This window comes from Tursiops truncatus, chromosome 17, assembly GCF_011762595.2.
Source record: "Tursiops truncatus isolate mTurTru1 chromosome 17, mTurTru1.mat.Y, whole genome shotgun sequence".
Lineage (NCBI taxonomy): Eukaryota > Metazoa > Chordata > Mammalia > Artiodactyla > Delphinidae > Tursiops > Tursiops truncatus.
In genome coordinates this window covers 77263994-77289334 of record NC_047050.1, presented here as the reverse complement: position 1 = coordinate 77289334, position 25341 = coordinate 77263994, and the positions used below count along the sequence as shown (strand labels likewise).

Genomic DNA, 25341 nt, shown 5'->3' with positions numbered 1-25341 from the left:
TACCTCTCCATCTGTTTGTGTCATCTTTGATTTCTTTCATCAGTGTCTTAAGAGTTTTCTGAGTACAGGTCTTTTACCTCCTTAGGTAGGTTTATTCCTAGGTTCTTTAATTTTTTTGATATGTAGGCAAATGGGATTATTTCCTTAATTTCTCTTTCTGATCTTTCATTGTTAGTGTATAGAAATGCAAGAGATTTCTGTGCATTAATTTTGTATCCTGCATCTTTACCAAATCATTGATTAGCTCTAGTAGTTTTCTGGTGGCATCTTTAGGGTTCTCTATGTATAGTATCATGTCATCTGCAAACAGTGACAGTTTTACTTCCTCTTTTCCAATTCGTATTCCTTTTATTTCTTTTTCTTCTCTGATTGCCATGGCTAGGACTTCCAAAACTATGTTGAATAATAGTGGCAAGAGTGGACATCCTTGTCTTGTTCCTGATCTTAGAGGAAATGCTTTCAGTTTTTCACCATTGAGAATGTTTGCTCTGGGTTTGTCATATATGGCCTTTATTATGTTGAGGTAGGTTCCTTTTATGCCCAATTTCTGGAGAGTTTTTATCATAAATGGGTGTTGAATTTTGTCAAAAGCTTTTCATTTAATAAAATTCTTGCTTATCTTCGCTAGATTTATTCCTGTCACATTTATTATTTTTATCAAGAACACATTTTTAAATGTTATCTTCTCACTGCTCATTGGTGTATGGACAATTTTTTTTTTTTTTTTTTTTCGGTACGCGGGCCTCTCACTGTTGCGGCCTCTCCCACTGCGGAGCACAGGCTCCGGACGCGCAGGCTCAGCGGCCATGGCTCACGGGCCCAGCCGCTCGGCGGCATGTGGGATCTTCCCGGACCGGGGCACGAACCCGTGTCCCCTGCATTGGCAGGCGGACTCTCAACCACTGTGCCACCAGGGAAGCCCTGGACATACAACTTTTAATATTGATTTTGTTTCCAGCAACCTTGCTAAACTGTATTAGTAATTGTAGTGAATCATCCATAGGGTGGATTCTCTTGGGTTTCTCTACATAAACAGTCGTATCTTTTGAAGTAACGACCATATTTTCTTCCTTTGAGTTTAAACGCCTTTTCTTTCTTTTTCTGCCCTGCCTGTAAGCCCAGTGTGATATTGACTCGTCATGGCCGTGGGCTTCCAGCCATGCCCCTTGGCAAGTGAGGCTTTCTGAAAGGTTCTATATTAAGCTAAGGAAGTTCCCTTCTATCACAAATTTGCTAAACTTTGAATTGATGCTGAATTTCATTTTTTTAAAATTTATTTTTGGCTGCGTTGAGTCTTCATTGCTGCACGCGGGCTTTCTCTAGTTGGCGGCAAGTGGGGGCTACTCTTTGTTGCGGTGCGTGGGCTTCTCATTGCGGTGGCTTCTCTTGTTGCGGAGCACGGGCTCAAAGCACACGGGCTTCAGTAGTTGTGGCACGTGGGCTCAGTAGTTGTGGCTCACGGGCTCTAGGGCGCAGGCTCAGTAGTTGTGGTGCTCGGGCTTAGTTGCTCCACAGCATGTGGGATCTTCCAGGACCAGGGCTCGAACCCATGTCCTCTGCATTGGCAGGCAGATTCCTAACCACTGCACCACCAGGGAAGTCCCTAAATGTTCTCTTATCATCTAGTTCTGGTCAGGGTTTGGTTCTAAGATTATTCTGGCCCAATAAACTACGTTGAGAAGTATTCTCTGCTTTCCTTTTCTGTGGACCAGACTTCTAACTTTTGAGGTATATCCTCTTTACTAATAACATGAGCCTGTAAGGCTGAGGACTTCTCTCCAAGTGCTGCTTCAGCTGCATTTCACGAATTTTGATGGGTTGTTTTGGTGTTATCATTTGGTTCTAAATATGACCTGATTTCCATTGTTTCTTGTTTGACCAATGAATTATTTAGCGGTGACTTTCTTAATTTCCAGCTCTGCAGGGAGTTTTGTGTGGTTGGTTGGTTTTGCCCCTTCCTCAGTGACCTTGGTCTAAGGGGGACGTCGGGCCTTTGAGACCTGAGACTAGCCCTGTGTCCACCACATCTCTGCATAGATTTTCCTCCATCATTTCACTTTCTCGATAGCTCTCGGACGATTTGAGAAAGTTCTTTACACTCTAGCCTAGGATTCGGTTGTTCTTGGGAGCTAGTTCAGACTAGTTCTTGGGAGCTAGTTCAGCTAGTTCAGACCAGCCATCTCTAGTAGGAAGGTCAGCCAGATGTGAACCCCACGCAGGATTTCACATTTCCTAGTAGCCACCTTAAGAAAGTGAAACAGAAACAGGTGAGATGAGTTTATTTGACCCAGCAGATCACAAATGTCAGCGTGCGACCAGGGAAGAAAGCTCTGTGCCGCCTTTTACCTGGGGCCCCCTGTGCGTTGCACCTGTCACACCGTCCAGGCTCAGAGCAGCCGCGGGGCTCGTGGTCACCGCGGGACAGTGCAGGTCCAGCGCCCTCTAGCCATCTCTCTGTGTGCAGCCCGGTGCTGGGCCCTCTCCACCCAAAGGTCCTTCCTGTCCCCTCTACCTGCCCCGACCCCCTTATTCCCCAGGAGACCCCGAGGGGCAGCCCTGCATGGCCCCAGCGTCTCCATGTGTCTCTTTTATGTGTGCAACAGCGAGGGCGGGGCCACTGGGTTCGGGATCGTGTCACTGGCCAGGCCCAGGGCAGAGGGCCCTGTGGAAGGGAGGGAGGGAGGGAGGGAGGGAGGGAGAGCAGGCATTGGCCTGAGCCTGCCTTCTGCTCGGGGGCAGGGCTGAGTCTGCCCAGCACAGGGATGTGGTGCAGGGGTGCTCGGGCTGTTGCCTGCCTGTCTTCATGCCAGCCCCCAGGCTCCAGTGTGAGGGGCTTCTGGTCCCTTGGGGGCAGCGGGGAGCCAGGTGTGGGGCCAAGAATGGGGTCAATGCCCAGATCCTGCTCACAGAATGGGTACACGCCCCGTGGGGTCCTCGGCCGGCTCTGTCCTGGGTGCTGGGAGCAGAGCTAAGATCAGGGACTCTCGGGGCACGTGCCCGGGGAGAGGTGATGGGGCCCGGGAGGAAGACGCTCTCGAGGCTGTTGCCGTGTATTTCCAGTGGCTGTGCCGGTGGGCACCCTCGAGCTGCTCAGGCACCGGGGCTGGTTTTAAACTCCCCCCTGGGTGGGTTTCACAGGGACTCTGCTTGCAGTGGTTCCCATCCGGGCCTGTCTCCAGCATATCGCCTGTCACCTGGCCCATAAGGCTTGCTGTACCTGGCTCTCTCCTGCTGGGTCGGGCCCCCTAAGCCAGCTGTTGGGTGTGGGGAAGAACAGGACCCCCTCCCCTAGAAGAGCCAGGCAAGAAGTGGGACACAGCCCGGCTGCGGAGTTGGGCCCTGCAGCCCCAGTCCTGGGGGCAGGAGGGCCGAGGAAAGGCAGGCCTTGGGCTTGGCGGGCAGAGCTGAGGCTGCCTGTTGCCCGAGCTGCTTGTAGGCCGCCCCCACGGGGTGTAATTAGCACCGTGACAGGTGTGGTGGATCAGGTGTGCAGCCGGCCTCCACCCTGGGCCCCCAGGCCTAGCGCCCCCACCCTGGTCCTCTGCCAGGATGGGTGGGCTGTGGTCAGGAGGAGGAGTTAGCGCCCTGGGAATCGCCACCTCAGCCTGACAGGACCCTCAGCCCAGGCGCAGGGCTGGACTGGGCGGCGCCCTCGACCCTTGGGCTGCTCAGGGGCCCTTCTTGATGGGTGGGGCGTGGGCTGCGGGGCCACTCTGGCCCTCGGGCCTCAGTCCCCCAACGGGAAGCCTTTGGTCCAGGCCTCAGCGGGCGGAGCAGGCAGGGCCACCCCAGTGGCGCAGAGGCCTCCACTGGCTTGCCCAGCCACACCCCTTCTCCCCGCAGTGCAAGAGGAAGCACACGCTGCTGTGTCCCGACTTCTCCCGCAGGGGCGTCTGCCCCCGGGGCGCCCAGTGCCAGCTGCCCCACCGCAACCAGAGGCACCTCGGCCGGCGGGCAGCCACAGCCCCGGCCCCGGAGCCCAACATCACGCCCCCCAGGAGCAGGGCTTCCACCAGCCACGGGCCCAGGTGACGGGGACAGTGGGCGCTGCATGTGTAGGCGCAGGGTGGGGGGTGGTCAGGAAGGAGCCCCCCACCCCGCCGCCACCCAGCTCTGTGGGCTTCAGACCCTAAAAGAAACCTCAGTCCAGAGTCGATCAAGTGACCTCGAGGTGTCCCACCCACTGGTCCCCAGGCTGGGCGGAGCCAAGGGCATCCCTGGCCCAGACCAAGCCATGCAGGGCTGCCCAGCCCCCGCCCTGGGGAGGAAGGTGGGGGCTTCTCAGCTGCCCCCTCCAAGTCCCCAGGAGAGGGGAGGGTCCCAGGTGATGCTCACGGCTGTGGCCCCTGTTGTGCTCACCCCCCTGTGAATGTGGGAGCCCGTGTGCATGAGGAAGGCTGCAGAAAGTGAGGACAGGGTCAGCGTGGCGTTGCTGCAGGTCCTGTAGCGCCGCCAGCCTGTCCTTGGGCCGAGGGCCAGCCTTGAACCCGCACGGTGATGCCTGATGGCTGCCGGGGCGGGGCGGCGCCGGGAGCCTTGCCGCCGGGACAGGCAGTATACAGGTGGCCGGCCGGCCGCCCACCCTCACGCCTCTGCTCCCCTTCATTTCCCGCAGGAAGTCCTTGGCCGCCCATCGCCCCACCAGGCAGATGTCCAGCTGCCCCACCTCCGCGGCAGCCGGCTCGGCCTCCACCCCGCCTTCCCCACGGCTCTTAGCTGCAGCCTCAGCCTCCTCTTCCTCCGTCTCCTCCTCCCACTCCTCCTCCTCGCCCCCCTCCCCCTCCTCCCCCCCGTCCTCCCCCTCCCGCCTCTCCCCCTCCTCCCCCTCCGCCTCCCTGCCCCTGGACCTGGAGGAGCTGTCTGTGCCGGAGGAGGCTGCCTCGGCGGGGACGGGCTCCGGCAGCCTCTGCAGGCTGCCCTCCTTCATCTCCCTGCAGTCCTCGCCAAGCCCAGGAGGCCAGCCCAGGACCCCGACCCCCAGGAGCAGCCCCACCAAGGACTCAGGTAGGCAACCCGCCCGCCGGAGCGCAGCTGCACTCTTGCAGTGCCCGCCTCAGACCCACTGGGTCAGAATCTCTAGGCGGGGCCTGGATGGTTCCGGAGAGCTGGCGTGGGCTGGGCGCTGCCGTGCCCTGTCCCTGGCTTGGCAGGTGTGCACCTGCGGGGGCCCACAGGGCCAGGGCCGGCGAGGTGCGAGCACAGCAGCGCCGCCTGCACAGACCGCGCCAGCCGAGGGCTGATTTAATTAGAAAGCACCCATTTCTGTTCATTTGTTCTGGAAGATCACTGCAGGCTCCTGGAGAGAACAGATGTTCCCTCTCCCCCGATGAACATTTGGGGCTTGGTAAATGGCTCCACTCAGCCTTGTTTAGGAGAGAAAAGAGGATTTTATGGCTGCAAACGACCCTTTCTGTAAACATTTTACAGCTCTCTGCGCGTTTGAGTGACGATAAACCCCACGCAGCTCGGCGGGCTGCAAATTTGCGACCATACGGCCGTCATTTTATTGTCATATTTCACGGTCGTAGCGTTAATGGAAGACGCTTGCTGCAGCCTTTGCTAACAGCTCTGCTGAGCTCGCTCACGCCTGCTCAAGCCACCGCGTCCCAGACGCCAGGCTGCGGCCGGGCCCCCCACCCGCCCACCCTGCCTGGCTGGTCACCAGCTCCTTCCATCGGGAGGACACACTGGGGCACGGGGGGAGGGAGCAGACAGCCCGAGGCAGCCACCTTTGAAAATTCTTTTTTTTTTTTTTTAAAGTAAGATAAGGAGCCCTGCAACCAGCCCCAGAATCAGAGGAAGCAGGCAGGGTGGGTGAGAGGCTGCAGACCCCCACTGTCCTGGGGGCCCCCATCAGCCTCCTTCCCTGCTCAGGCCTTGCTGACCTCCCAGGAGCTGGAAGAACAGGCAGAGGGGGGCCGAGGCCCTCGAGCAGAGGCCGGTGGAGTCTGCAGGCCGGGGGCCCTGGCTGGCTGGGCTGACCTCTAGGCACTGGCTTAGCTGAGCCAGTGACTGGGGTCCTCGGCCCTGAAGTGGGGTCCCAGGAGGAGAGGCGGGCTGGCAGGGGGCACGTGGACAGTGCCGTGCCGATGGGCAGCCACACAGAGGCATCTGTGGTCAGCGGGGCTGCTGGCCTGGAGTGTTCACAGGAGGGGAGGGGCATTGGCACCCAGTGAGCGTGGGCCACACAGGGCAGGAGCCTGCTCTGCTGTGGGAAGCCTCTACCACCGCGCCCCTCCCGCCCCGGCATGTCACCCTGCACAGGGGCCTCAGCCCCGCCCCTCACCCAGCAACTGCTCACACCCACCCTGGCTTTTCACGCCAGGGGCTCCGTCTGGCAGCCTCAGACTTGTCCAGGTGCGAGCCTGTGCTGTGTGTGCGTGCAGGCGGCCTGCATCTGGTGTTTATAGCTCAGCCTGGACACTGCTGTGGCTCCCGCCGTGACCCACCCACTCCCCAGGGGCTATCCCACCTGGCAGGCCTCTGCTCCCCCACCCAGGGGAGCTCTCAGCCCCACAGGCCAGGCCTGCACCCTGCTAGACGCCGGACCCCAGGGAGGGCAGTGGGTGGTGGACGAGAGGACGATGGTGTCAAAGCCCCTCTCCCCATTGCTAGCGGTCCCTGACCCAGAAGCTTTGGGAGGGGGGGCATTCCTCCTGGCTGGGGGACTCCTGGTGCCTGACCTTTGCCCCTCTCGGAACAGGGAAATCGCTGCACATCAAACCCCGTCTGTGAGGCCCAGGGAGCCGGCCCACGCCTACCTCAGCCCTTCATCCCTGGAGAGGAAGGAGACTGCCCGCCACCGCCCCAGAGGAGGGACCGCTTGCCACAGAGCGCCCCCCCAGGGGCTGCAGGGCCGTCGCTCTGCCCGCCTGGCTCTCAGCCCTGCGTGATCAGTGCCCAGGCCTCACCTCCCTCGGGCTGGGCTCCACCCACCCACCCACCCCGGGTTCTTCAGCCTTGCCCCGAGGGGTGCCCGGCAGGGCTCACCCCCAGGCCCGTCCCCACTGTGGGTGCGGCAGCGGCCATGCAATGCGCGCCCCCCCACCCCCACGCCGGTCCTCCCGCAGACCTCCTGCCCAGGGAGGGACTGCCGGGCAGGCCTCCCTGGCGGGTGTTTTGTGTTCAGCAATAAAGGTTCTGTCCTGTGTCCTCGTGGCTGTCCTGACTGCCACCCCACCGCTGCCCGGCCTGCCCAGAGGCCCCAGAGCGTCCCCAGGGGTGCCACCCCAGGGTGGCCTGGAGGCCTGAGATTGAGGGGAAGGTGAGGGGCAGGCCACAGACCCCCCTCCAGTGGCCCCCCACTCATTCTCCACCTGCCCACCTGGCCCTGGTGAGGCGGAGGCACAGCCCCTCCGTGCCTTCGGGCAGGAACATGGGCCACTTCCCTGCCGCCCCTAGATGGCTCAGAGGGTTGGGGCAGCCTGTCCCCCACGGCTAGGCCAGTGTGATTTGTGGCTGGGAGAGACCCAGGAGGGGCCTGCCTGCATGTTGGATGCCACCGCCTGGGGCCAGAGGACCTGCCCCAAGCTGGCACCTGGCCTGGGACAGGGCGGCCCGAGGGAGGAGGCAGTGTCTCTGGCCCCTGGGCTTGGGGAGCCCTGGCGGAGAGCACGGGGGCCTCGGACAGGGCCTGGCCCCCTGCTGGATGCCACTGCCCAGGCTTGGAGGGGTGCATGGCCACTCAGGGTATTCACCCCTCACCCCCAGGGAAGTGAGCTGTGCTCCGCTGGCGAGCGTGTGCCAGCAGCCCCCTTCTGGGGCGGCCGCCCCGGGATCCACATCACAAACCACCCCGTGTGCTGGGGGCCCCTTGCTCCCCAGCCTGCAGCCTCACGCTTCTGCCAGGAGTCGGGTCAGCTGCACGGCCACTTGTCCTCCACCTGCTCCTTCTGGGCCCAGGTTGAAAGGGCCGCGCTGGCTGAAGGGTAAGAGGGCCACCCGTGTGGGTGCAGCTCGGGCCTCCGCCCACACTCCATCCTCGATGGCCAGTGCCTCGCATTGGCCAACGAAGGCCCCTCGGCCCAGCCCCGGCACGGGAGGGACGGACACTCCGCCCCGGGAGGCCAGGGTGAGCACCCGGGGGTCCTGCTCTCCACCAGCCCTCGTCTGTGTGATGGCGCGCCCCTGCAGCAGCTCAGAGGTGACAAGAACCAAGGCCAGTTCGTGGCAAGGGTCCTGCCCAGCGTCAGCGTGCGGTGGCGCTGTTCAGTCTAGCAGAGCAGGGGTCCTGTCGTCTCGTGCTGATCGCTGGGGCCTGACGTTTGCCAGTTCGGCAGGATGGTGGATTCTGGAGTCAGACCCAGCTGTGAAGAAAGGGCCCCCAGGGGTTTCCGTGGTGGCGCAGCGGTTGAGAATCCGCCTGCCCGTGCAGGGCACACGGGCTCGAGCCCTGGTCCAGGAAGATCCCACATGCCGCGGAGCAACTAAGCCTGTGTGCCACAACTACTGAAGCCCGCGTGCCACAACTCCTGAAGCCTGCACGCCTAGAGCCTGTGCTCCGCAACGAGAGAAGCCACCGCGATGAGAAGCCTGCAAACCGCAATGAAGAGTAGCCCCTGCTCGCCGCAACTAGAGAAAGCCCGCGCACGGCAACGAAGACCCAATGCGGCCAAGAAAAATAATTAACTAACTAATTAATTAATTAATTATACAAAAGGGCCCCCAGCCCGTCAGGGAACTGAGTGGACCAGCTGTGGGCCAGCTAGCTTCCCCAGCCTGGCCCTGCGGGCAGATATTGGCAGAGCCCGTATCCTCATCCAGCCACCCCTCGGGTCTCTCGGTGGTGGCCTCGGCCCAGGGCCTTGGAGGAGACGTGGATTGGTGCGGCGGGGGCCAAGGATCCTGGGCTAAGTGATGACAAAGGGGAGACTGCAAGAGCCGGAGATGCAACCTGCCCCGCTGCCCGGCTCCTCCTCCCGGCTAGGACGGGCGATCCTCCCCAGGCTCCCTCTTGAAGCCCACAGTCAGCGCCACCACAGCGGGCAAACTTTCGATGATGGGAGGGCGGGGGATAAATCCTCCCTCCTCCGCCTGGGCAGATAGGAGACCACCGGGGACACAGCTGTTGGTCCCTCCTGATCTGAGAGGCCGGCTCAGACCCTCACCTGCTCACTACCTCCCTGTACTTCCCTCCACGGTAAAAGAGGGTACACGCCCCTGAGACTGCAAGGTGGGCACCAGCTGGACAGGAGGTGAGCAGGTGTGTCCATGGCGGGGGCTCCCGACAGACCCGTGGGCAGCTGGATGCCCACCGCCTGCCTGGGACTGCCACTGCTCTCCGGAGGCTACTCTCCCCAGCCGCTCTCTCCTCCACGTGCATACCTGTGCCCTGGCCCCACTGCCCACGGTACAGCCCACCGCCCGGAAGCAGCCGCTCTGACAGCTGCAGGCCACCGTGGAAGGCTCAGGAAGGGCTGGGCACCCCGGGAAGAGGAGTTGCCCCACCAGCGGCTGCTCTGGGCCCGTGTCCTGGGGACCCTCCAGCCCCTGTGACCCCCTGAGGACCTTGTCAGCCTCAGGCTCAGCCTGGTCGGTCTCTGTTCCCAGGCAGGAGGAGGGGGCAGTGGTCACTCTGGGCTCCTCGTGCTAAGGGGCAGGCCACTGGGCGCCCCGAGGTTGAAGGCGTGGGTTGCCGCCCCACTGCCGTGCAGCAGCCCCGCCTGCGTGAGGGCTGTGGAGCCCAGGCAGGGCCTCCTGGAGCCTTTCTTGCCTTGTCAGGAGCCCACTGCCCTCTTCAGGCCTGTGCACCCCCCGCCCGCTACCCTGTGAACTGCCCTTTGCTCTAGTGAGGCAGGTCGTGCAGCCTCTCAGATGATGACTCCAAGGACAGGGAGCCGTGGCGGGCAGACCCTCTAGGTGAGGCCTGAGGTCAGGTGACCCGCAGGTGGCATGGGCCTGGGCCACCACACGAGGGTCCTCAGAATCTGGGCCCCTAGCCCCAGGGGAGGCGAGGCATCCGAGGTGGGGGGTGCACTGGGGAGGCCTGGGGGCCGCGAACGTGGCTCCCACGTGGAGTCCGGAGGAGGTGCTGCCTGGGCACAGCCCGGCCTCTCCTGGGGGCTGGGAGGAGTTGGAAGGGGGCGTGTGTGGCGCTCCGGCGGCCTGAGCCCTTCCCCAGGGAGGCACCGCCCACCCCGCAGAGTATGCGACCCTGTTCCTCACTGAGCACTGGTGAGGCCCTGGGTGGGGAGAGCACCCGCAGCGCTCTGAGCTCAGGAAGAAATCCCTGGAGGGAGGGAGTGGGGCTGAGCAGAGGCCTTCAGCTGCGCCCTGCCCCAGGCCGAGCGGCACCTCTGGCCCCAGCCTGGAGAGCCTGGGCCAGCTGTTCGGGGACGGGAGTCCTGGGGCTTCACCTTGTGAATTCCGTGAGGCAGCTCGGTAGCAGGCCGTGCGGACCCTGCAGCACCGCACTTTGTGATGGAGCGTTTAACCCTTGCAACAGGGCTTGCCCAGAGCCCAGGGTGCTGAGCTGGGACTTTGACGCAGCACTGCCCATGGGCGGCCCTGTGGTCCCCAGAGGTGGCCCACAGGCGCCTGACCACCCCCAACATCAGGCCAAGCCCCCTGGACCCTCCCCTTTCTCACCTGCTGTGGTGGCCCCTCCGCATCGGGTGGGCGGGGCTCCTCCAGAGGCTCTTGTCGCTGGCCTGGCCACCTTGGGGCAGTCATGGGGTGCAGGGAGCCAGGGCGGCCTCCAGCCCCCTGAGCCCAGGGCCTTGGTCCCTCAGACTCCGAGAAATGGTCCTGACAACCTGAGGGAACTTGGGGGTCTCTTTCCCCAGAGGAACCTCCAGACTAGACAGAGAGAGAGACACACACACACGCACACACACGCACGCACGCACACACGCACGCACGCACCCCCGACCTTGAGACCCTGGCCCGCGGGCTTCCTGACGACGGCGCTGAGACAATAAAGATGCCGTTTGATGCTGGACTTGTGGTGATTTCCTGCACGGCAGTGGGAAACAGATAATTTGCTTATTATTTTATGGTTTACTCCCTGCTCTCATCCCCACGCTGGTAGACTGTATTTGCCAGAGATGCTGTACCAGTGTAGTGTTTTTCCTCTACGTGACCTGTAGGAGACTGTGTCTGTGCCCCCATGGGATGTGGGCTGAGCACTGCCGCACCTCACAAAAATGCCAGGCATGTCCGCCAGGCTCTCGGACACTCCCGCTGGGAACCAGCCACCATGCTGCGAGGAAGCCCAACCAGCCAGCTGCCGTGTGGAGGCGCCAGTCCAGCTACAGCCCCCGTCATCTGCCAGCTGTCAGCTGTCCAGTCGCTCTAGCCTTCAAGTCCTCCCAGCTGTCGGGGTCAGAGAGAAACGTCCACTGCAGAGCCCATGAGCACAGTATTGGCTGCATCACGCTTCCCACACACCAGGGCCACCTCCCTGGTGAAAGGCAGTGGACACTGCCCGCGGGCAGGCAGCCTGGCGCACAGAATGTGCTCAGTAAAGGCTCGTGGGGCACATTTAATGACGAGCCCCACGGGGCTCCCTGTGGAGTTCCATGGGTTCAGGTGCTGATTGTTTGGTGGGTGTGAGAGGCCCCCAGAAGACGTGGTGGTGGTGGTGGATGGGAAGAAAGTGATCCTTTTCTGGGCAACATGGCATTGGTGTGATCTCTCCCAGCCTCCACCGTCCAGGGAGCTGAGAAGACAGCCACGGCCAGGGCACAGAGCACACCTGTATGCTGTTTCTGTGGCCTTCTACCAGCCATTCCTGGCAGACAGGATGGACCCTGGTCCCTCGCGGCCTCTGCTCCCCAGACTCTGCTGTGAGCGCCTCCTTGAACTTGCCCCACCCCAGGCCAGCAAGTGGCAAAGAGGAGTTTGAAGAGAAAGGAGCCAGCCTGGAGCCCACCACCTGAGTCAGGAAGGGGCGGCCCCTTCCCTGGGCTGGGAGAGCCTGTCTTGCCCACCGTGCAGGGCGCTGGGTGGTCGGCGAGCCCTCCAAGGCCTGCATACGGGGACTCTCGGCCCCTTTCCCACCTGCCTGGCTGTGACTAACGAGAGACGAAAGCTCAGCTGAGACCGTGCAGAGTCAGGGAGCAGACTGAGGGCTCCCCAGGCTTGGGGACCGCCAGGAGCTGAGGCCAGGCCTGCTGGCCCAGACCTTCTAGGAAGCCAGTCCGACCCCGAGGCAAAGTCCAGGACCAGGGAGCTTACCGGGTGCTTAAGCCCGTCAGGGACATGGGTACCCTACTTGGTCCCAGGCTGCCCCGAAGGCCCCCGTGCCTCTCCCCAGTTCTGAATGCCGTCTCTGCAGCAGGCCTTGCACTGGGTCCCCTCCCCCAGTGGAGGAAGTGAATGAACGACCTGTGTGTGTGACTGAGTGAGGGGCTGGCTGCCTCTGGGCTGGGGCGGGGCCCAGCATCCTCCAGCATCACGTTTTGGGGCTGGATGTGGCAGGAACTGTCCCTGACTTGGTGTGGCTGAGCAGAGGACTCGAGGGGGTTCAGGGTGGGCTTGGGATGGGCCTTACTGCATGTCTCAGGACAAGACAAGACGACTGGGCGGGACTGGGGGTGCCACAGAGCCCAGGCACGGCTGTAGGTCAGTGCCCCTCGGCCTGAGGCCAGGAGCTGTGAGGAGGGCCCCCACGTGCACAAGCCTGGCTCCACCCCAGCACCCTTCTGAGCTTGGGACCAAACCCGTGGCTGGTCCAGCGGCCTGGCTGGAGCCACAGTGTGAGGGGCAGAGGCCAGGTGTCCAGACACAGCAGCCCAATGCAGACGCGCTCTCCCCCTGGGACAGGCAGACGTACCGCCAGCTCGCCATCACCCCTCTGCGCTGTGGCCTCCCTCTGAACGCCGAGGGCTTAAAAGGGAGCCCCAAACCTGGCAACGCATCTGGCCTAGAGCCCAGACCCCCCGCCTGGGGCCTGTGTTCTGCCACTTGCTGGGCCATCCCTGTGGGACGGGTCCTTGTTCTCCGCATGGCCCTGCCTCACAGCCCAGCCCCACCCAGAGGGACGTGGGGGAAAGGAGGAAGGGGCAAGAGGTGCCCACTGTGCAGATGGGGCCGGGTCACCCCCATGACATCTTAAGAGGTGCGGTTTCACTCCCCATTGTATGACACTTTTCTTATTATAAAATATTAGATACTCATGCCAGGAACAAGGTAAAAACCCTGGGGGATAAACGCGCCCAGCACGTGGCTAGGCTGTCCCTGGTGACGTCTTGCCCACAGTCCCTCCAGACCTTTGCTTCTATGCGCATACATGGTTGCATTTAAGACTGAGTTTTTAAATTATAAAAGTCACATAATAGTATAGAGGATTGGGGGCCTCTCTGGGTCACGCCCTCCCATCTCAGCTGACCCTGGAGGGCCGTGGCAGGGACCGCCCCTTGCTCTGGGCGCACCCACTGCTCCACAGTTCTTTACCTAGTCACCACGCCCTGGGCAATAGGCGCACCTCCGCTCCCTGAGCCCAGCCCTCCCGGTTTCTCCTAGCACTGGAGGCTCCCCACCTCCGCCGCCCCAATCCCCGCCCCCGCCCAGCTCTGCGCCACAACCCTGCCAAGAGGCCAGACCCGCGCAGGTGGGCAGCTGGAGCCCGGACGCCTAATGCGGTGCGAGCCTAGCGGCCCTCTGAGCCCCAGGCCTCACCCGTCCCGCGGCTCAGGCCCCGGTATTAGGGTCCCTGGCGCCCCCACTTCGCCGGCCTGCGCGCGACTCCCTCCCCATCTGCGCCGCACACCCTTGGAGTCGGGCGTCCCGCCGGGTGGATCCCGCCGCACGAAGGTGCCAGCAACTTTGTTGACTAAATTCCTGAACCCGCCTGAACCGCGGAGCTAAAAATAACCGGCGCTCCCGCGCAGCGCCCGGCCAGGCCGCGCAGTGTCACCTGTGTCGGGAGACCGGAATGTCCCGGCGCCACCACGCTAGCGGGGCTGGACGCGGGCTCCCGGCCGGCCGGAAAGAAACCTGGGAAGAGGCTGCTGGGTCACGGCCAGCTGGACTGCAGGGGAAGGAGGCACCGAGGAGCACCCCCTGCTCCCCGAGCCTCTGTGGCCGCCCCGTCGCGGACGCGAGGCCTCGGAGGCCTCGGGCCCGGTCCCGCGCCCCCCGCGCGCCCCGCGCCCTCTGCCCGTGCAGTCCCCCGAGGCGGCCACCAGAGGGCCCTGCCCCTCCTCTCCCTGGCGGCGGGTCACCACCCCTTCCCACAGCTGTTCCCCGCAGGAGATTGACAGCTGGGCTCCGGGTTGCCATGGGGATAGGCAAATGAGAGCGACGGGTCTGGGGCTCCGATTGGCCCGGAGGCGCGTACCCCTCCCATAAAGGCGGGCCCAGGCGCCCGGCACTATAAGGGGGAAGCGCACAGCTCGGCGCTCGGCGGTGGAGGCGGGGCCGGGCTGTACGCGGGCGGAGCGAGGGGAACCCGAGCAGCCGGAGGCGGTGGCCGCACCGCCACCCGCCGGGCCAGCGCCCGGCCGCCGGCTCGGGAACAGGGGACCGCGGCCGGCCTGCACCCGCCGGGGAGCGACCCAGGGCTGCCCGGCGGCGTCCCCGGTGGCCACCCCTGAGTTGGCTGCGTGAAACTTTTCGCCGCGAGCTTCAGCTAGGAGCCCGCGCCCTCGCCGCCGCCCCCGCAGGGACCCGCCGCCAGTGGGGAGCGAAGGGGGGGGAGAGGCCCGTGGCTCCCCCCCCGGCCTCCTGTTGGGGCTCAGCCGGGCGAGGCGGCGGGCCCCCCCGGGCGATGGCCGCGGAGCTGGCGATGGGCGCTGAGCTGCCCAGCAGCCCGCTGGCCATCGAGTACGTCAATGACTTCGACCTGATGAAGTTCGAGGTGAAGAAGGAGCCGCCCGAGGCCGAGCGCTTCTGCCACCGTCTGCCGCCCGGCTCGCTATCCTCGACGCCGCTCAGCACGCCCTGCTCCTCCGTGCCCTCCTCGCCCAGCTTCTGCGCGCCCAGCCCGGGCACCGGCGGCGGCGCGGGGGGCGGCGGCGGCGCGGCGCAGGCCGGGGCTGCCCCGGGGCCGGCAAGCGGGGGCCCCGGCGCCGTCGGGGGCGCCTCGGGGAAGCCGGCGCTGGAGGATCTGTACTGGATGAGCGGCTACCAGCACCACCTGAACCCCGAGGCGCTCAACTTGACGCCTGAGGACGCGGTGGAGGCGCTCATCGGCAGCGGCCACCACACCGGGCACCACGGTGCGCACCACCACCCAGAGGCCGCCGCGGCCTACGAGGCTTTCCGGGGCCAGGGCTATGCGGGCGGCGGCGGCGCGGACGACATGGGCGCCGGCCACCACCACGGCACGCACCACGCCGCCCACCACCATCACCACCACCACCACCACGGCGGCGCGGGCCATGGCGGCGGCGGCACGGGCCACCACGTGCGTCTGGAGGAGCGCTTCTCCGACGACCAGCTGGTGTCCATGTCCGTGCGCGAGCTAAACAGGCAGCTCCGCGGCTTCAGTAAGGAGGAGGTCATCCGGCTGAAGCAGAAGCGGCGCACGCTCAAGAACCGCGGCTACGCTCAGTCATGCCGCTTCAAGCGGGTGCAGCAGCGGCACATTCTGGAGAGCGAGAAGTGCCAGCTCCAGAGCCAGGTGGAGCAGCTGAAGCTGGAGGTGGGGCGCCTGGCCAAGGAGCGGGACCTGTACAAGGAGAAATACGAGAAGCTGGCCGGCCGGGGCGGCCCCGGGGGCGCGGGCGGAGCCGGCTTCCCGCGGGAGTCCTCGCCGGGAGTCGGGGCCAAGGGCGCTTCCGACTTCTTCCTGTGAGCACCGGACCCCGAGCCCGCGCCGCCGCCGAGATGAGGCTCGCGCGGGCGGCCCGGGGCCTCGGCTCGGACTCCGCGGCCCAGGGCGAGGACGCATGGCCGGGCCGAGGCGCCCGCCGCGCGCGCGCGCGCGCCCGCGTTAACGCCGCCGCCTTCCGGCCGGGCCGGCCCCGCGAGACCCGCTGCGACGTCTGCAGGCTCCAGACTGGAAGCCCCTTCGCGCGGCGCGGCCTCCTCGCTCCCGGCCCGCGCACCTTACCGGGTGACCGTCCTGACGCTGCCACGACTCCTCTGCTCGGAGCGCGGCGATTCCCGGGAGAGTTGGGCCGGGTCGAAGTCCTTCCTGGCGTCCGCTTGTACATACGTGAGATGCGGTTCTGCGCCCGACCTCACCCGGACCGCCGCGAGGGCCTCCGCCGCCGCCCCGCGCTCCTTCGTTTACTTCCTTTTGGCCTCCCTACCCCGCCCTTTTCTACTCCTTTTTAAAGCGGTCTTATTTTCGAAGTATTTATATTTGTTTTGTTCGGTGATTAGAAAAGAAACCCTTAGAGGAAGCTCCCTGCTTCCCGGCCGGGGTTGCCCTCGGACGTCGCGTGTCCCAGCATGTGTCGCTCGCTCGGAGGGGCCTGGCCCCTGCCTGCCCTCCTGCCTGCCTGCCCCCCACCCTGCCACTGGCGTCCCCTAGAGATTGAAGCCGAGGAGCATTATCCATGCTGTGTTCAGTCCTGCTGCCCTACTGTACTCCACGGGGGGAGGGGGGTGGGAGCTGGCCCAGACTCCCGAGCTGCTATTTCTCTATGCACCAGATCGTATTTATGACTCCCGCGAAAATATATCTTATTTTAACCCTCAAGAGAAGTGAAAGAAAAAAAGTAATGCACAGTATTTCTAGCAGAAAAACAATTTTTTTAAAGAGGAGGTTTCGCCTGAATCTCCTGGCATGGGGGCGGGTGGAGAAAGTGTTTTTATTTTAATTTAAAATGTGTTTCGTTTTTTGTGGATTCTTCTTTTAAGAGCTGATCACTTTTTGGAGTAGCCGGAAGAGGGGGTGGGGAGGCCGGTGCTCCGGCCCCTGCAGGCCCCCGGCCCCGGACCGCAGCCCATCCTGCACTCCTCCAGCACCTGCTTCTGCTGGGCGCAGGAGACTCCAATTCGTTGCAAGTTTCGTTGTGTTGTTGTATTCGTTGGGTTCTTTTTCCTTTTGCTACGAAACTGAAGAAAGAGAAAAACACACACAAAATAAATCGGTTTAGATCCAAAAATCACTGGAGCCTGGCTGGTTTTTACGTGGCTTTCGTTTTTGCCATATTTCTTCCTGAATAGAAAGAAAAGGAGGTCCCTGAACTGGGCCCTGCCTTAGCTCTGGGTGACCCGCCTGGGCCGACAGGGAGAGACTGACCAGAGTTGTTAAAAAAGGCTGCTGTCAGGGCCCGACCCGCAGGCACCTGCCCTGCCGCCCCTGGGCTGCCCCACTGGGAGGAGGGCCGCACAGGGCGGCCCCGGCCCCACTAAGGCAGGACGCGGCCCGGTGCGTGAGGCCGTCCTTGGGGGTGACCCCACACACAGCGCCGATGCGTCCTGGTGGCAAGTGCCGTCCTCAGCTCTTCTGAGCCTGCGGTCTCCCACCTGAAGGGCCGAGGCCCGGACTGCAAGGGCACCAGGGAGGGCGGCACCTCTGGGAACTTCACGCTGAGACCTGGGGCCGCCGTAAGATACTTGACTGTTACCTCTGTTCACGACGGGAGGGGGTGGAGTGAACTCCGGTGAAGTCTGCGGTTTGCACATTTGGAGAAGAGCTTGCCACGGAACTTGCCAAGCTCCCCGCTTTTCTGTCTGGGGACAGCAAGGCTCCTCCTCGGGGCCGGGACAGCTGCAGGTCCCGCGAGGATGTCGCCTGAGTTTGTTTTAGTGCCTCTGTCTGCAAGGCAGAGAAAAGCCGGGGGCTGCCCCCTCCCTCTTTGCCTTAGAATGAAACTTAGAACTGAGAGGTTGGGTCTCCGTGAGGGTTTGAGCGAAATCCCCAAACCCAGGGGCTGAGTCCTCCAAGCCCCAGGGAGGGGAGCAAGCTGCCCTCTCCGCGGGCAAAAACGCTGGTGCAGAGAGAAGGAGAAGTGTGGGCGTGGGGGAGCGAGTTAAGGGGAGCAGTTGGGGAGACTGCAGCGTGGCGAGGGGGTGGGGAGCACGCGGCGGGTCCCAGCCAACCTCAGGACGCCCCGCGGCTCAGACTCTTGCCGACGCGAGGGGCCCGGAGTCCGGGTGCGCGCGAGGGCCGGTCCTCTGGCTGGTTTAGATGAGGGCGCCTTAGTTTCCACTGTTACCGCCTGAGGGGCCGTTGGAGAGCCATCCTCCGGGCAGAGAAAGCGGATGGAGGGCTGAGGGCCGGGCAGCCTGACGGTCGGTCTTCTTCTGCGGGGAGGGGTTGGTGGGCAGGGAGCCGCGCTCATCCCTCTCCCTCCAGCACCCCAGGCCTCTCAGAGCCCAGTACTCGGGGCCTGGACCGGGCAGTGGGGCTGGGGTGGGGCGGGGAGGCTCGGGAAGTACCCCCGCCCCCGCGCCCCAGTGCTTGGGTTCCTCTGCAGGGCGGGCCTGAGCGAGGGGCTGAGCTCTGGGTTTGGTTTCCCTTTCCTCTTCTATTTTCTTTTGCTTTTTCCTCCCTGCTTCCCTCTTTCTTTTTCCTTCCTTTCTTCCCCCACCTCTTCTTTCCTCTGGTTTTCCCTCTAGGATAAGATGGAGAAGACAAATGAACACGGAGGACAGGGAAGTTATTGGGGGAGGCAGGAGGAGCGCTTATTTTTGTGTTTAGAGACAGATCTTTTCCGAAAAGCTTTCAGGGGATTCACGAACTCCTGCAGGAAAGCAGCCAGCCTGTGGAAAGCATCTCTGAGCCCCTGGAGCACCTCTGAGTCCTCCAGGAGTGCAGAGCTTAGGCCCCCTACCTGCTCCCTCCTCCTAGCCGGGCGCTGTCGGGCAGGTGCTGGGGGCGGAGCTTCTGCCCACGAGGGAGGTGCTGCAGCAGCCAGGGGCGGGGCGGGGCCCAGGGGTGGGGGCGGGAGAGGGAGGTGCGTGGTGGAGCGACTCCACCTCACTGGGCCTGGGGCCGCGAGAGCAGGGGGACCTCGGGCGTGTGACAGCCAGTGCTCAGGTGTGTCTCTATCTGCCTGTATGAGTGTGATGGGACTTGTGTCCCTGTAGGTGTGGGGAGGGCACTGGCAGCACCGAGATCCCTGGAGCCACCTGGACGGGTCTGAGAGGGAGCTGGCGGGGCAGCGAGGGCCCCCGCCTGGGGTAGGGGTGACTGCAGTGTCCAGGCTGCAGGACAAGCCTCCACTCAATGCCAAGGTCCCTGGGCTGCTGTGCCAGCCTGGATGTTCAGGGGGCCATGGTGGTGCCCTTGCCTTGGTCACTCCTGGCAGGGCCCATCCCAGAGCTTCGCACGCTGTCAGCTCACACCTCCATCCTCTGCCCTCCGGGAGGGGGCTCCCCAGAACCAGCATACAGGCAGAATCTGCAGCAGCGGCCTTGGGGCCCCAAGCACCCTGGCCACCCCCTGCCCCTGCCCCTGCCTCTGGGGGGATCCCTTCTTCATTCCTTCGTTACTTCATTCAGCTGGAGTCCCAACTCTGTGCCAGGCCCAGTGGGGACCACAGCAGGGACCAAAAGGACAGCCCTCACCTGGCATTCCAAGGGAGAGACAATCACCCACACACACAGCAGCGGCTGAGTGCCTGGAGGAAAGGAGGGGGTGGCGGTTCGGGGTAGGGGCGGTCTAGGACATTAGAGCAGATTTGGGGCAGCCTGGAAGGCAGCATGAGGACGTCGTGTTCCCAGAGGGCCCAGGAGTCGCCCTCCGGAGGCCTGGGGGCTGAGTGAGCGGACTGTGACCCGTGGCCCTGGAGAGGACAGGGCAGCATACACACACACTGGACACGTGCACACTCTTTACACTCGACATACACAGATCCACGTGTAGATAACAGTGCAGCTGTGGCTCCCACACCCTCCCCTGCATGGCTGCCCCACTGCGGATGGTGGGTGGCAGGATGGAGTCCCTCTCCCCCTCCCTCACCTCTCCCCCGCCCTGGCCCACCGCTCGCTGCCGACTGCTGGGATCCCCAGGGCCACCCCTGCACCGACAGCCCCAGCTCCCAGCCCAGGGAGGCTGCCTGAGCTGAGGCCCCAGCACCCCACACCCCATCCAGGCCCTGCTCCGCCCCTGCATTACAGGCCCTCACCCCACACACAGAGCACCCAGCTAGGCCTCATTTTCCCCTCGTGCAAGGATCCCTACACCCCGAACACATGCGAACACGGCACAGCTGCTGCCCTCGTCCTCCAGCTGGTTAAGGATTCCGGGAAAAACCCTGAGCTGGGATTCGAGGGGACCGAGGCGGGCCCTGGGCCCCTTCCCCAGCTGCTGGCCCTAGGGGATGCCCAGGGCTGCTCGGTACTGGGGCCCCCACTTCTGCTCACAGTCCGCAGCGCCCCCTCCCCCGCCTCTCTCCATTTCCACACCAGCCCAGCCCTCTGCAGCGATGGCTGTCCGCTGGCCCCGCCCCGGCCTCCTATTTATAGCTGCTCCTGGGTGGGGCCGGCCAAGGCCAAGGTGTCCTCTTCCCTGGCCTCCCGCCTCCCCAGGATGGGCGCACACGCAGATAAACACGGCCACACGCGTGGCTGAGACACGTGCAAATGCACAGACCCACGTACACGCGCACACACAGGACTGGACGTGCCCGGGAGCACACGGATCCCGGAACCCATGACGGCACACGCGGGACCTGCACAGACACACGCGGGACCGCGGGGGTTTCCTGTCCCAGGCCCAGGCCCTTCACCCCACGTCCTGGCCCTGTGACCTCATGAGCTCTGACACTGGCCACCCCAGGGCAGTGCCACCCTCCGCTACTGCCCGGCTCCGGGCCCCACGGCTGCCCCACCTGCCCCTTTGTCCTCTCCCTCTGGCCAGCCTGGGTCCTCCATGCCACTAGTGCGGCTCCAGATGCCCTCCCGGATGGAGGCCTCCTCCCGCTGCCTGGACCAAGAGCAGAGCCCTCTTCAGGCTCACCTCGCGCCCCCGCCATGTGGTAAAGGCCAGGCCCTGCCCCAGTGGGAACCATCACCAGCTGCACTGGACTGGGGGCTCCATGTCCAGAATTCACTCTCTCAGCGGGTACCAGGTCCAGACCCGGGCTGGGCCTGCGTGATGCCGGGCGGGCCTGGCCTAGAAGGGCGCAGGGAGCTGTGAAGGATTCCGAGCTGCAGACTGACCTGTGGGGAACTGGTGGGGCCGGGGCTGTGTGACCTGCCCACCAGGCAGGGCTGGGAGCCTGGGGCCCAAGGAAGGGTCAAAGCACCCCGTGGCACCGGCCCTGGGACTCTCTGGCCCCAGGCCGAGGGACTTGGGACAGGGTGAGCATTGGGCATCAGGACAAGTCACCCAGACCCCAGTGGGCCTGGGTCTTCTCACCTCTAGCCGCTCCGGGAGGCAGACAAGTGGCAGGTTTGAGCTGGCCACAGAGATGACAGGCTGCGTTGTCCCCAGCACTTGAGGGGACAGTGGGGGACAGGGAAGGGCCACCAGTCCCGTGGAGGTCCAAAGCTGCCCCCCCGCACAGCCCGTAGCCCTGCCTGCGGCTCTGACTCCACAGGACCAGCTCTGTCACCTCCCTGGGCCCAGCTACACTGTCAGCAGTTCCTGAGGCCACAGAGTCTGGCCACGGGCCAGGGAGGCCCTGCTGGGGTGCAGGGAGGCTGGTCTCACCCCTGCTCTCCCAGATACAAGCCCAGCCCGCCTGGCCACCACGGGGACACCACACCGGATCGAAGGAGGGCCAGCCTGGAGAAAAGTCTGCCTTTCCTCCAGGGGGAGGGGACTCATTCATTCACTCAAGACTATTCATGGGGCACCTGCTGTGTGCTAAGGTCTATTCTAGAAGGTGAGGACAGAACTGGGAACACGACAGACAGCCCACTGCCTGGGGGTCCTATTCTGGTGGGAGGCTGCCCTCCAGCCTGGGGGCCGGACCAGCAGAGGAGGCGGAAGGGCCGTCCTGCGTTTGCTGCTGGTGAGCTGGCGGGGCAGCGCTGGGGCCCGGGAAGTGGGACAGTGGGCCCAGGTCACTGTGGGGGAAGTTTTGCTAAAAGGAGAGCAGATCAACAACGGGGCTGGGAAGAAAGTTAGAGAAGGTGGGCGTAGACCTGGGGGTGAGGGCGCTGGGCTGGGGAAGGCAGAAGGGCGGGAGCTGGAAGGACCGGACCGGCGGGGGCTGCAGTGCTGGGAGCGCTGGGCTGCGGGGGAGGGCAGGGCAAGGCGGGCAGGGCCGCTGTGGGGCACCCCTCGCTCCCACCACACCCTCGCTGGCGCCGAGCTCCCGGCACACCTGCCCTTGGGCCGTTCACGAGGCTCCCGCCGCCACCGCCGCAGCCTCGCCCGCGGCCCCAGCGCAGCAGCGACGAGTAATTTGCCGTTGGCGGGCTCAGCGCCGGCCTAATTCGCGGTGACACCGCTCAGCTGCTGAGGGCTCGAGTTGTCACAGCCGATTAGCCGCGACCCCGGAGGAAAGAAGGCTGGCAGGCGGGGGCGGAGGAGGGGACGCGGAGGGGCAGGCGCAGGGGAGGGGCAGACCGAGTGCTCCGGGCGCGCTCTCCCGCCTCCGTCTCCTCCTCCACCCCCTCCTTCAGGGAGCTTCCGGGCTGACCTGGCGTCCTCGCCTAGGGAGGAGAACGGGTCGGGAACATTCTCAGGACTCGGGCGCCAAGCTAGAATCCTGCTAAAATGCAGACGCCCTGAACCTCAGGGCGGCAAGAACCAGCATTTCTAGGGCGCTCGGGGCTGAAGCAACAGGGCAGGGGGTGTGGAGACCAGAAGGTTTTCTTTGGGGGCCGGGTTGGATCGCAGGAGGAAACAGGTTTGGGAGGATGGAGGGGCTGCAGGGAGACGCCCCCAGGAGTCAGGGGGTGGTGCTGCAAGAAGCAGACTGTGGGTGTGGGACCTCGGCCCAGTGTTGATGGGAGCAGCGTGCGGAAGGCGTGCTCCAGCTGCCTGCAACAGCAGCCCTCCTCCTAGCCCTCTGGGCCCTGGCACTACCCTGAGCCTTGCCACTTCCTCCACACTGGCCTCCCTGCCTCTGGAGCGCTTGCTGGCTGACGCCCGTTAGGTGTCCTGAGGCCAGCTGGGATCGGCCATGCCGGCCTCAAGGGGAACTGTTCCCCATCGCCGGGCCACTGCCTTCCCAGAGAGCCACGCTCTGCCGCCCCCCGACTTGCCTCTGCCCCCCATCCCACCGTTCCCTCCCTTCCCGGTCCCCACAGGGCGGGTGCCTTGGCCTCTTGCCTTGTGGCCCTGGCCATGTCCCTTGCGACTCCACCTCGACACCTGCATCACTTCAGTCGGGGCCCAGCCCCTAGGAGGCTGCCCCCCCACTCCTCTCCCACGGGCCTTCCCCTGACTCTCCTCCCTCCCACCCTGTCCTCAGAGAGGGGCCCAGGAATGCCACGGTGGAGTGTCCAGCATGTGCCAGGTTCCAGATCGCCCGATGGCCTCCTGGGAATGGTCCTGGATGGGCGCTGGGCTGAGGGACTGTCCTCAAGGTCGCTCAGTGGGGCCCAGCTGGACCCCAGAGGCCAGTCGACAAGGATGCAGTGGCCAGTCCCTCTGTTAAGGACAGTTCCGCTGCCCCTTCTCCCGCAGTGTCAGACCCAGGGGACAGGGGCGGGGCCCCCTCAAGCTCTCTGCAGGGCACAGGTGCCCCAGCGAGCAGCTGACGACCTGGCCCTGGCAGGGGGCACAGCCCACTACTTCCCTGAGACACAAGGGGTTTTAAACACCACTGGCCATGGTTAGGGTCCACCCAGACCTGACCCCAGCTTCTCCCTCGTGCCTCTGGTCTCTCCTCTTCAACTCCAGGCAGGAGCTGCCTGTGGCTCCCCAGTGCCCTCACCCCCAGCTCCTGAGGGATCTGACTGTAGCCCTGGGGCCTCAGGGCTCTCTGATTCCTGTCCCAGGTGCCTCTTCCTTCCTCACCTTTCCCGCTAACTCCCACCTGCTCCCAGCATCCCGCTTGCCAGCTCCTACTGGCCCCACACTCATCCCCCCCAGATACGGTGGTGAATGGAGCCCCGCCCACCCCATGCGGCCACTGGCTCAGCCCCAGCTCCACCCCCACTGCCTGGGGCCGCCACACAGCTGAAACCTCCCTATCCTCGGGGGACCCCATCGTTTGGGGTTTGGGAGGGGGCTGGGGCGTGGCCAGAGGGGCACCGGAGGAAGGTGGCAGGGCTCCCTGGCCTGCACCCACCACCGGCCCAGGCTTTCCTCAAGTGCTGCCGTGGGGGTGGGAGCCACGCCTTCCCAGGGTGGGGCACGTGACTTCGTGACTGTGGGTGTGAGTGGCAGGTGTCAAAAAGTGGCCCTTCCAGATGTGTGTCAGTGGGTGAGACGCTCTGGCTGGGTCACTGCAGGGCACGTACATGGATCAGTACACAGAGCTCGTGGAAGCACAGCCCTGGGACCTGTTACTCCAGGGTGGGCCGGTGTGAGCACTGCCGCCACCTCGAGCTGCAGGGGCAGAGCTGGGTGGGGGGGCTCTGCTCTATTGGGAAGAGAGCCGGTCAGCAAGTTAAATAAGTAAATGATAGAGTAAGTCAGAGAGCGAGGTGAGGTGGGCACAGGAGACAGCGCAGCTGGGTGGGGAGGAGCAGAAGGGAGGGGGGGTGCAGGGGGAGGGGAGGGCGGGGGGGAGGGGAGAGGGAAAGAGCCCTCCCGACAGAGGCAGCAGCAGGTGCCCAGGTGCAGAGGTGCCTGGCTGGGCCTGAAGGGGAGGTGGGGCCCACAAAGCTGCAGGGGAGGGGCTGGGGGAGGGCTGAGAGGGAGCAAGGCAGGTCACAGAAGCCTGGTTGGTGTGGGAACAGGGCAAGGCCGCCCCCCCCAACCGCTTCTCGTACTTAGGGACAGATCTTGGGGGATGGAGCTGGAGGCCACCACCAGGTGCAGGGAGGAGGCTGGCCAGGCCGTTGAGTTCTCTCTCCCTCCCCTGTGCTGTAGTTCAGAGGGGCAAGAGTCCTCAGTCCTCCCAGCGGGAGTGTGGGACTATGATAATAGAACCTGCTCCCCTGGTTTGCTTGGGGATGAAATGGGGCAGGTACAGCCACGGCGGAGGCGTGGATGGTCCCCTCAGCCTCTTGTTCCTCCTGACCGGCCATCATCTCAGCCCTCCGGTTTCTGGGGGTGCCGTGCGAGGGCATGCACTTCCCCAGGCTGCCTGGGGTGAGACCTGGGCCAACGGCTGCCCCGTTCTAGCATCAGTCTCCTCTGTGGTTGGGGGTGACACAGATGTCCCCCATGGGTGTAGTGAGGTTAACTTTGGCCCCAGAGCCTCCACCCCCACAGTGATCAGAGCCCCTCCCTCCATCCCACCAGCCCTCCAAGAGAGCCAAGGCAGGAGGCTGGTCTGGGTGCCCCCGAACGGCAGCCCCTCGGGCACTTTTGTGGGCGCTTGGAGACAGCCCACCAGCACCATGACACTCCAAGGGCTCAGGAAGCACGGGGTGGTGTGGAGGGTTCTGCCTGGGGTTGGTGAGCCAGAAAAGGCCTCAGTGACCCTT

The 25341-nt window shown here is 64.0% G+C and overlaps 2 protein-coding genes across 3 annotated transcripts in view; both read left to right on the top strand.

The window, feature by feature from the left end:
- The window catches only part of ZC3H3 (zinc finger CCCH-type containing 3), an 80532-nt gene extending 73382 nt beyond the window's left edge, over positions 1-7150 (top strand). The window contains exons 10-12 of one of the 2 annotated variants that reach the window (XM_033842970.2): positions 3844-4028; positions 4616-5004; positions 6704-6871. In XM_033842970.2, coding sequence (XP_033698861.1) covers positions 3844-4028; positions 4616-5004; positions 6704-6735 — 606 coding nt within the window. In that variant the 3' untranslated portion in view covers positions 6736-6871. Of the gene's footprint in view, positions 1-3843; positions 4029-4615; positions 5005-6703 lie in introns of both variants that reach the window. The other variant, XM_033842971.2, reaches the window with a different exon arrangement.
- A 7211-nt stretch (positions 7151-14361) lies between these two features.
- On the top strand, positions 14362-16989 carry MAFA (MAF bZIP transcription factor A). Its single transcript, XM_019932278.3, has one exon. It carries the CDS (start codon positions 14711-14713, stop codon positions 15737-15739), a length of 1029 nt encoding a protein of 342 aa, XP_019787837.1. The 5' UTR covers positions 14362-14710; the 3' UTR covers positions 15740-16989.
- Positions 16990-25341: the final 8352 nt, after the last annotated feature.

Excerpts from the sequence above, each read along its gene's own strand:
- MAFA (XM_019932278.3), top strand. The coding sequence starts at position 14,711 with ATGGCCGCGGAGCTGGCGATGGGCGCTGAGCTGCCCAGCAGCCCGCTG.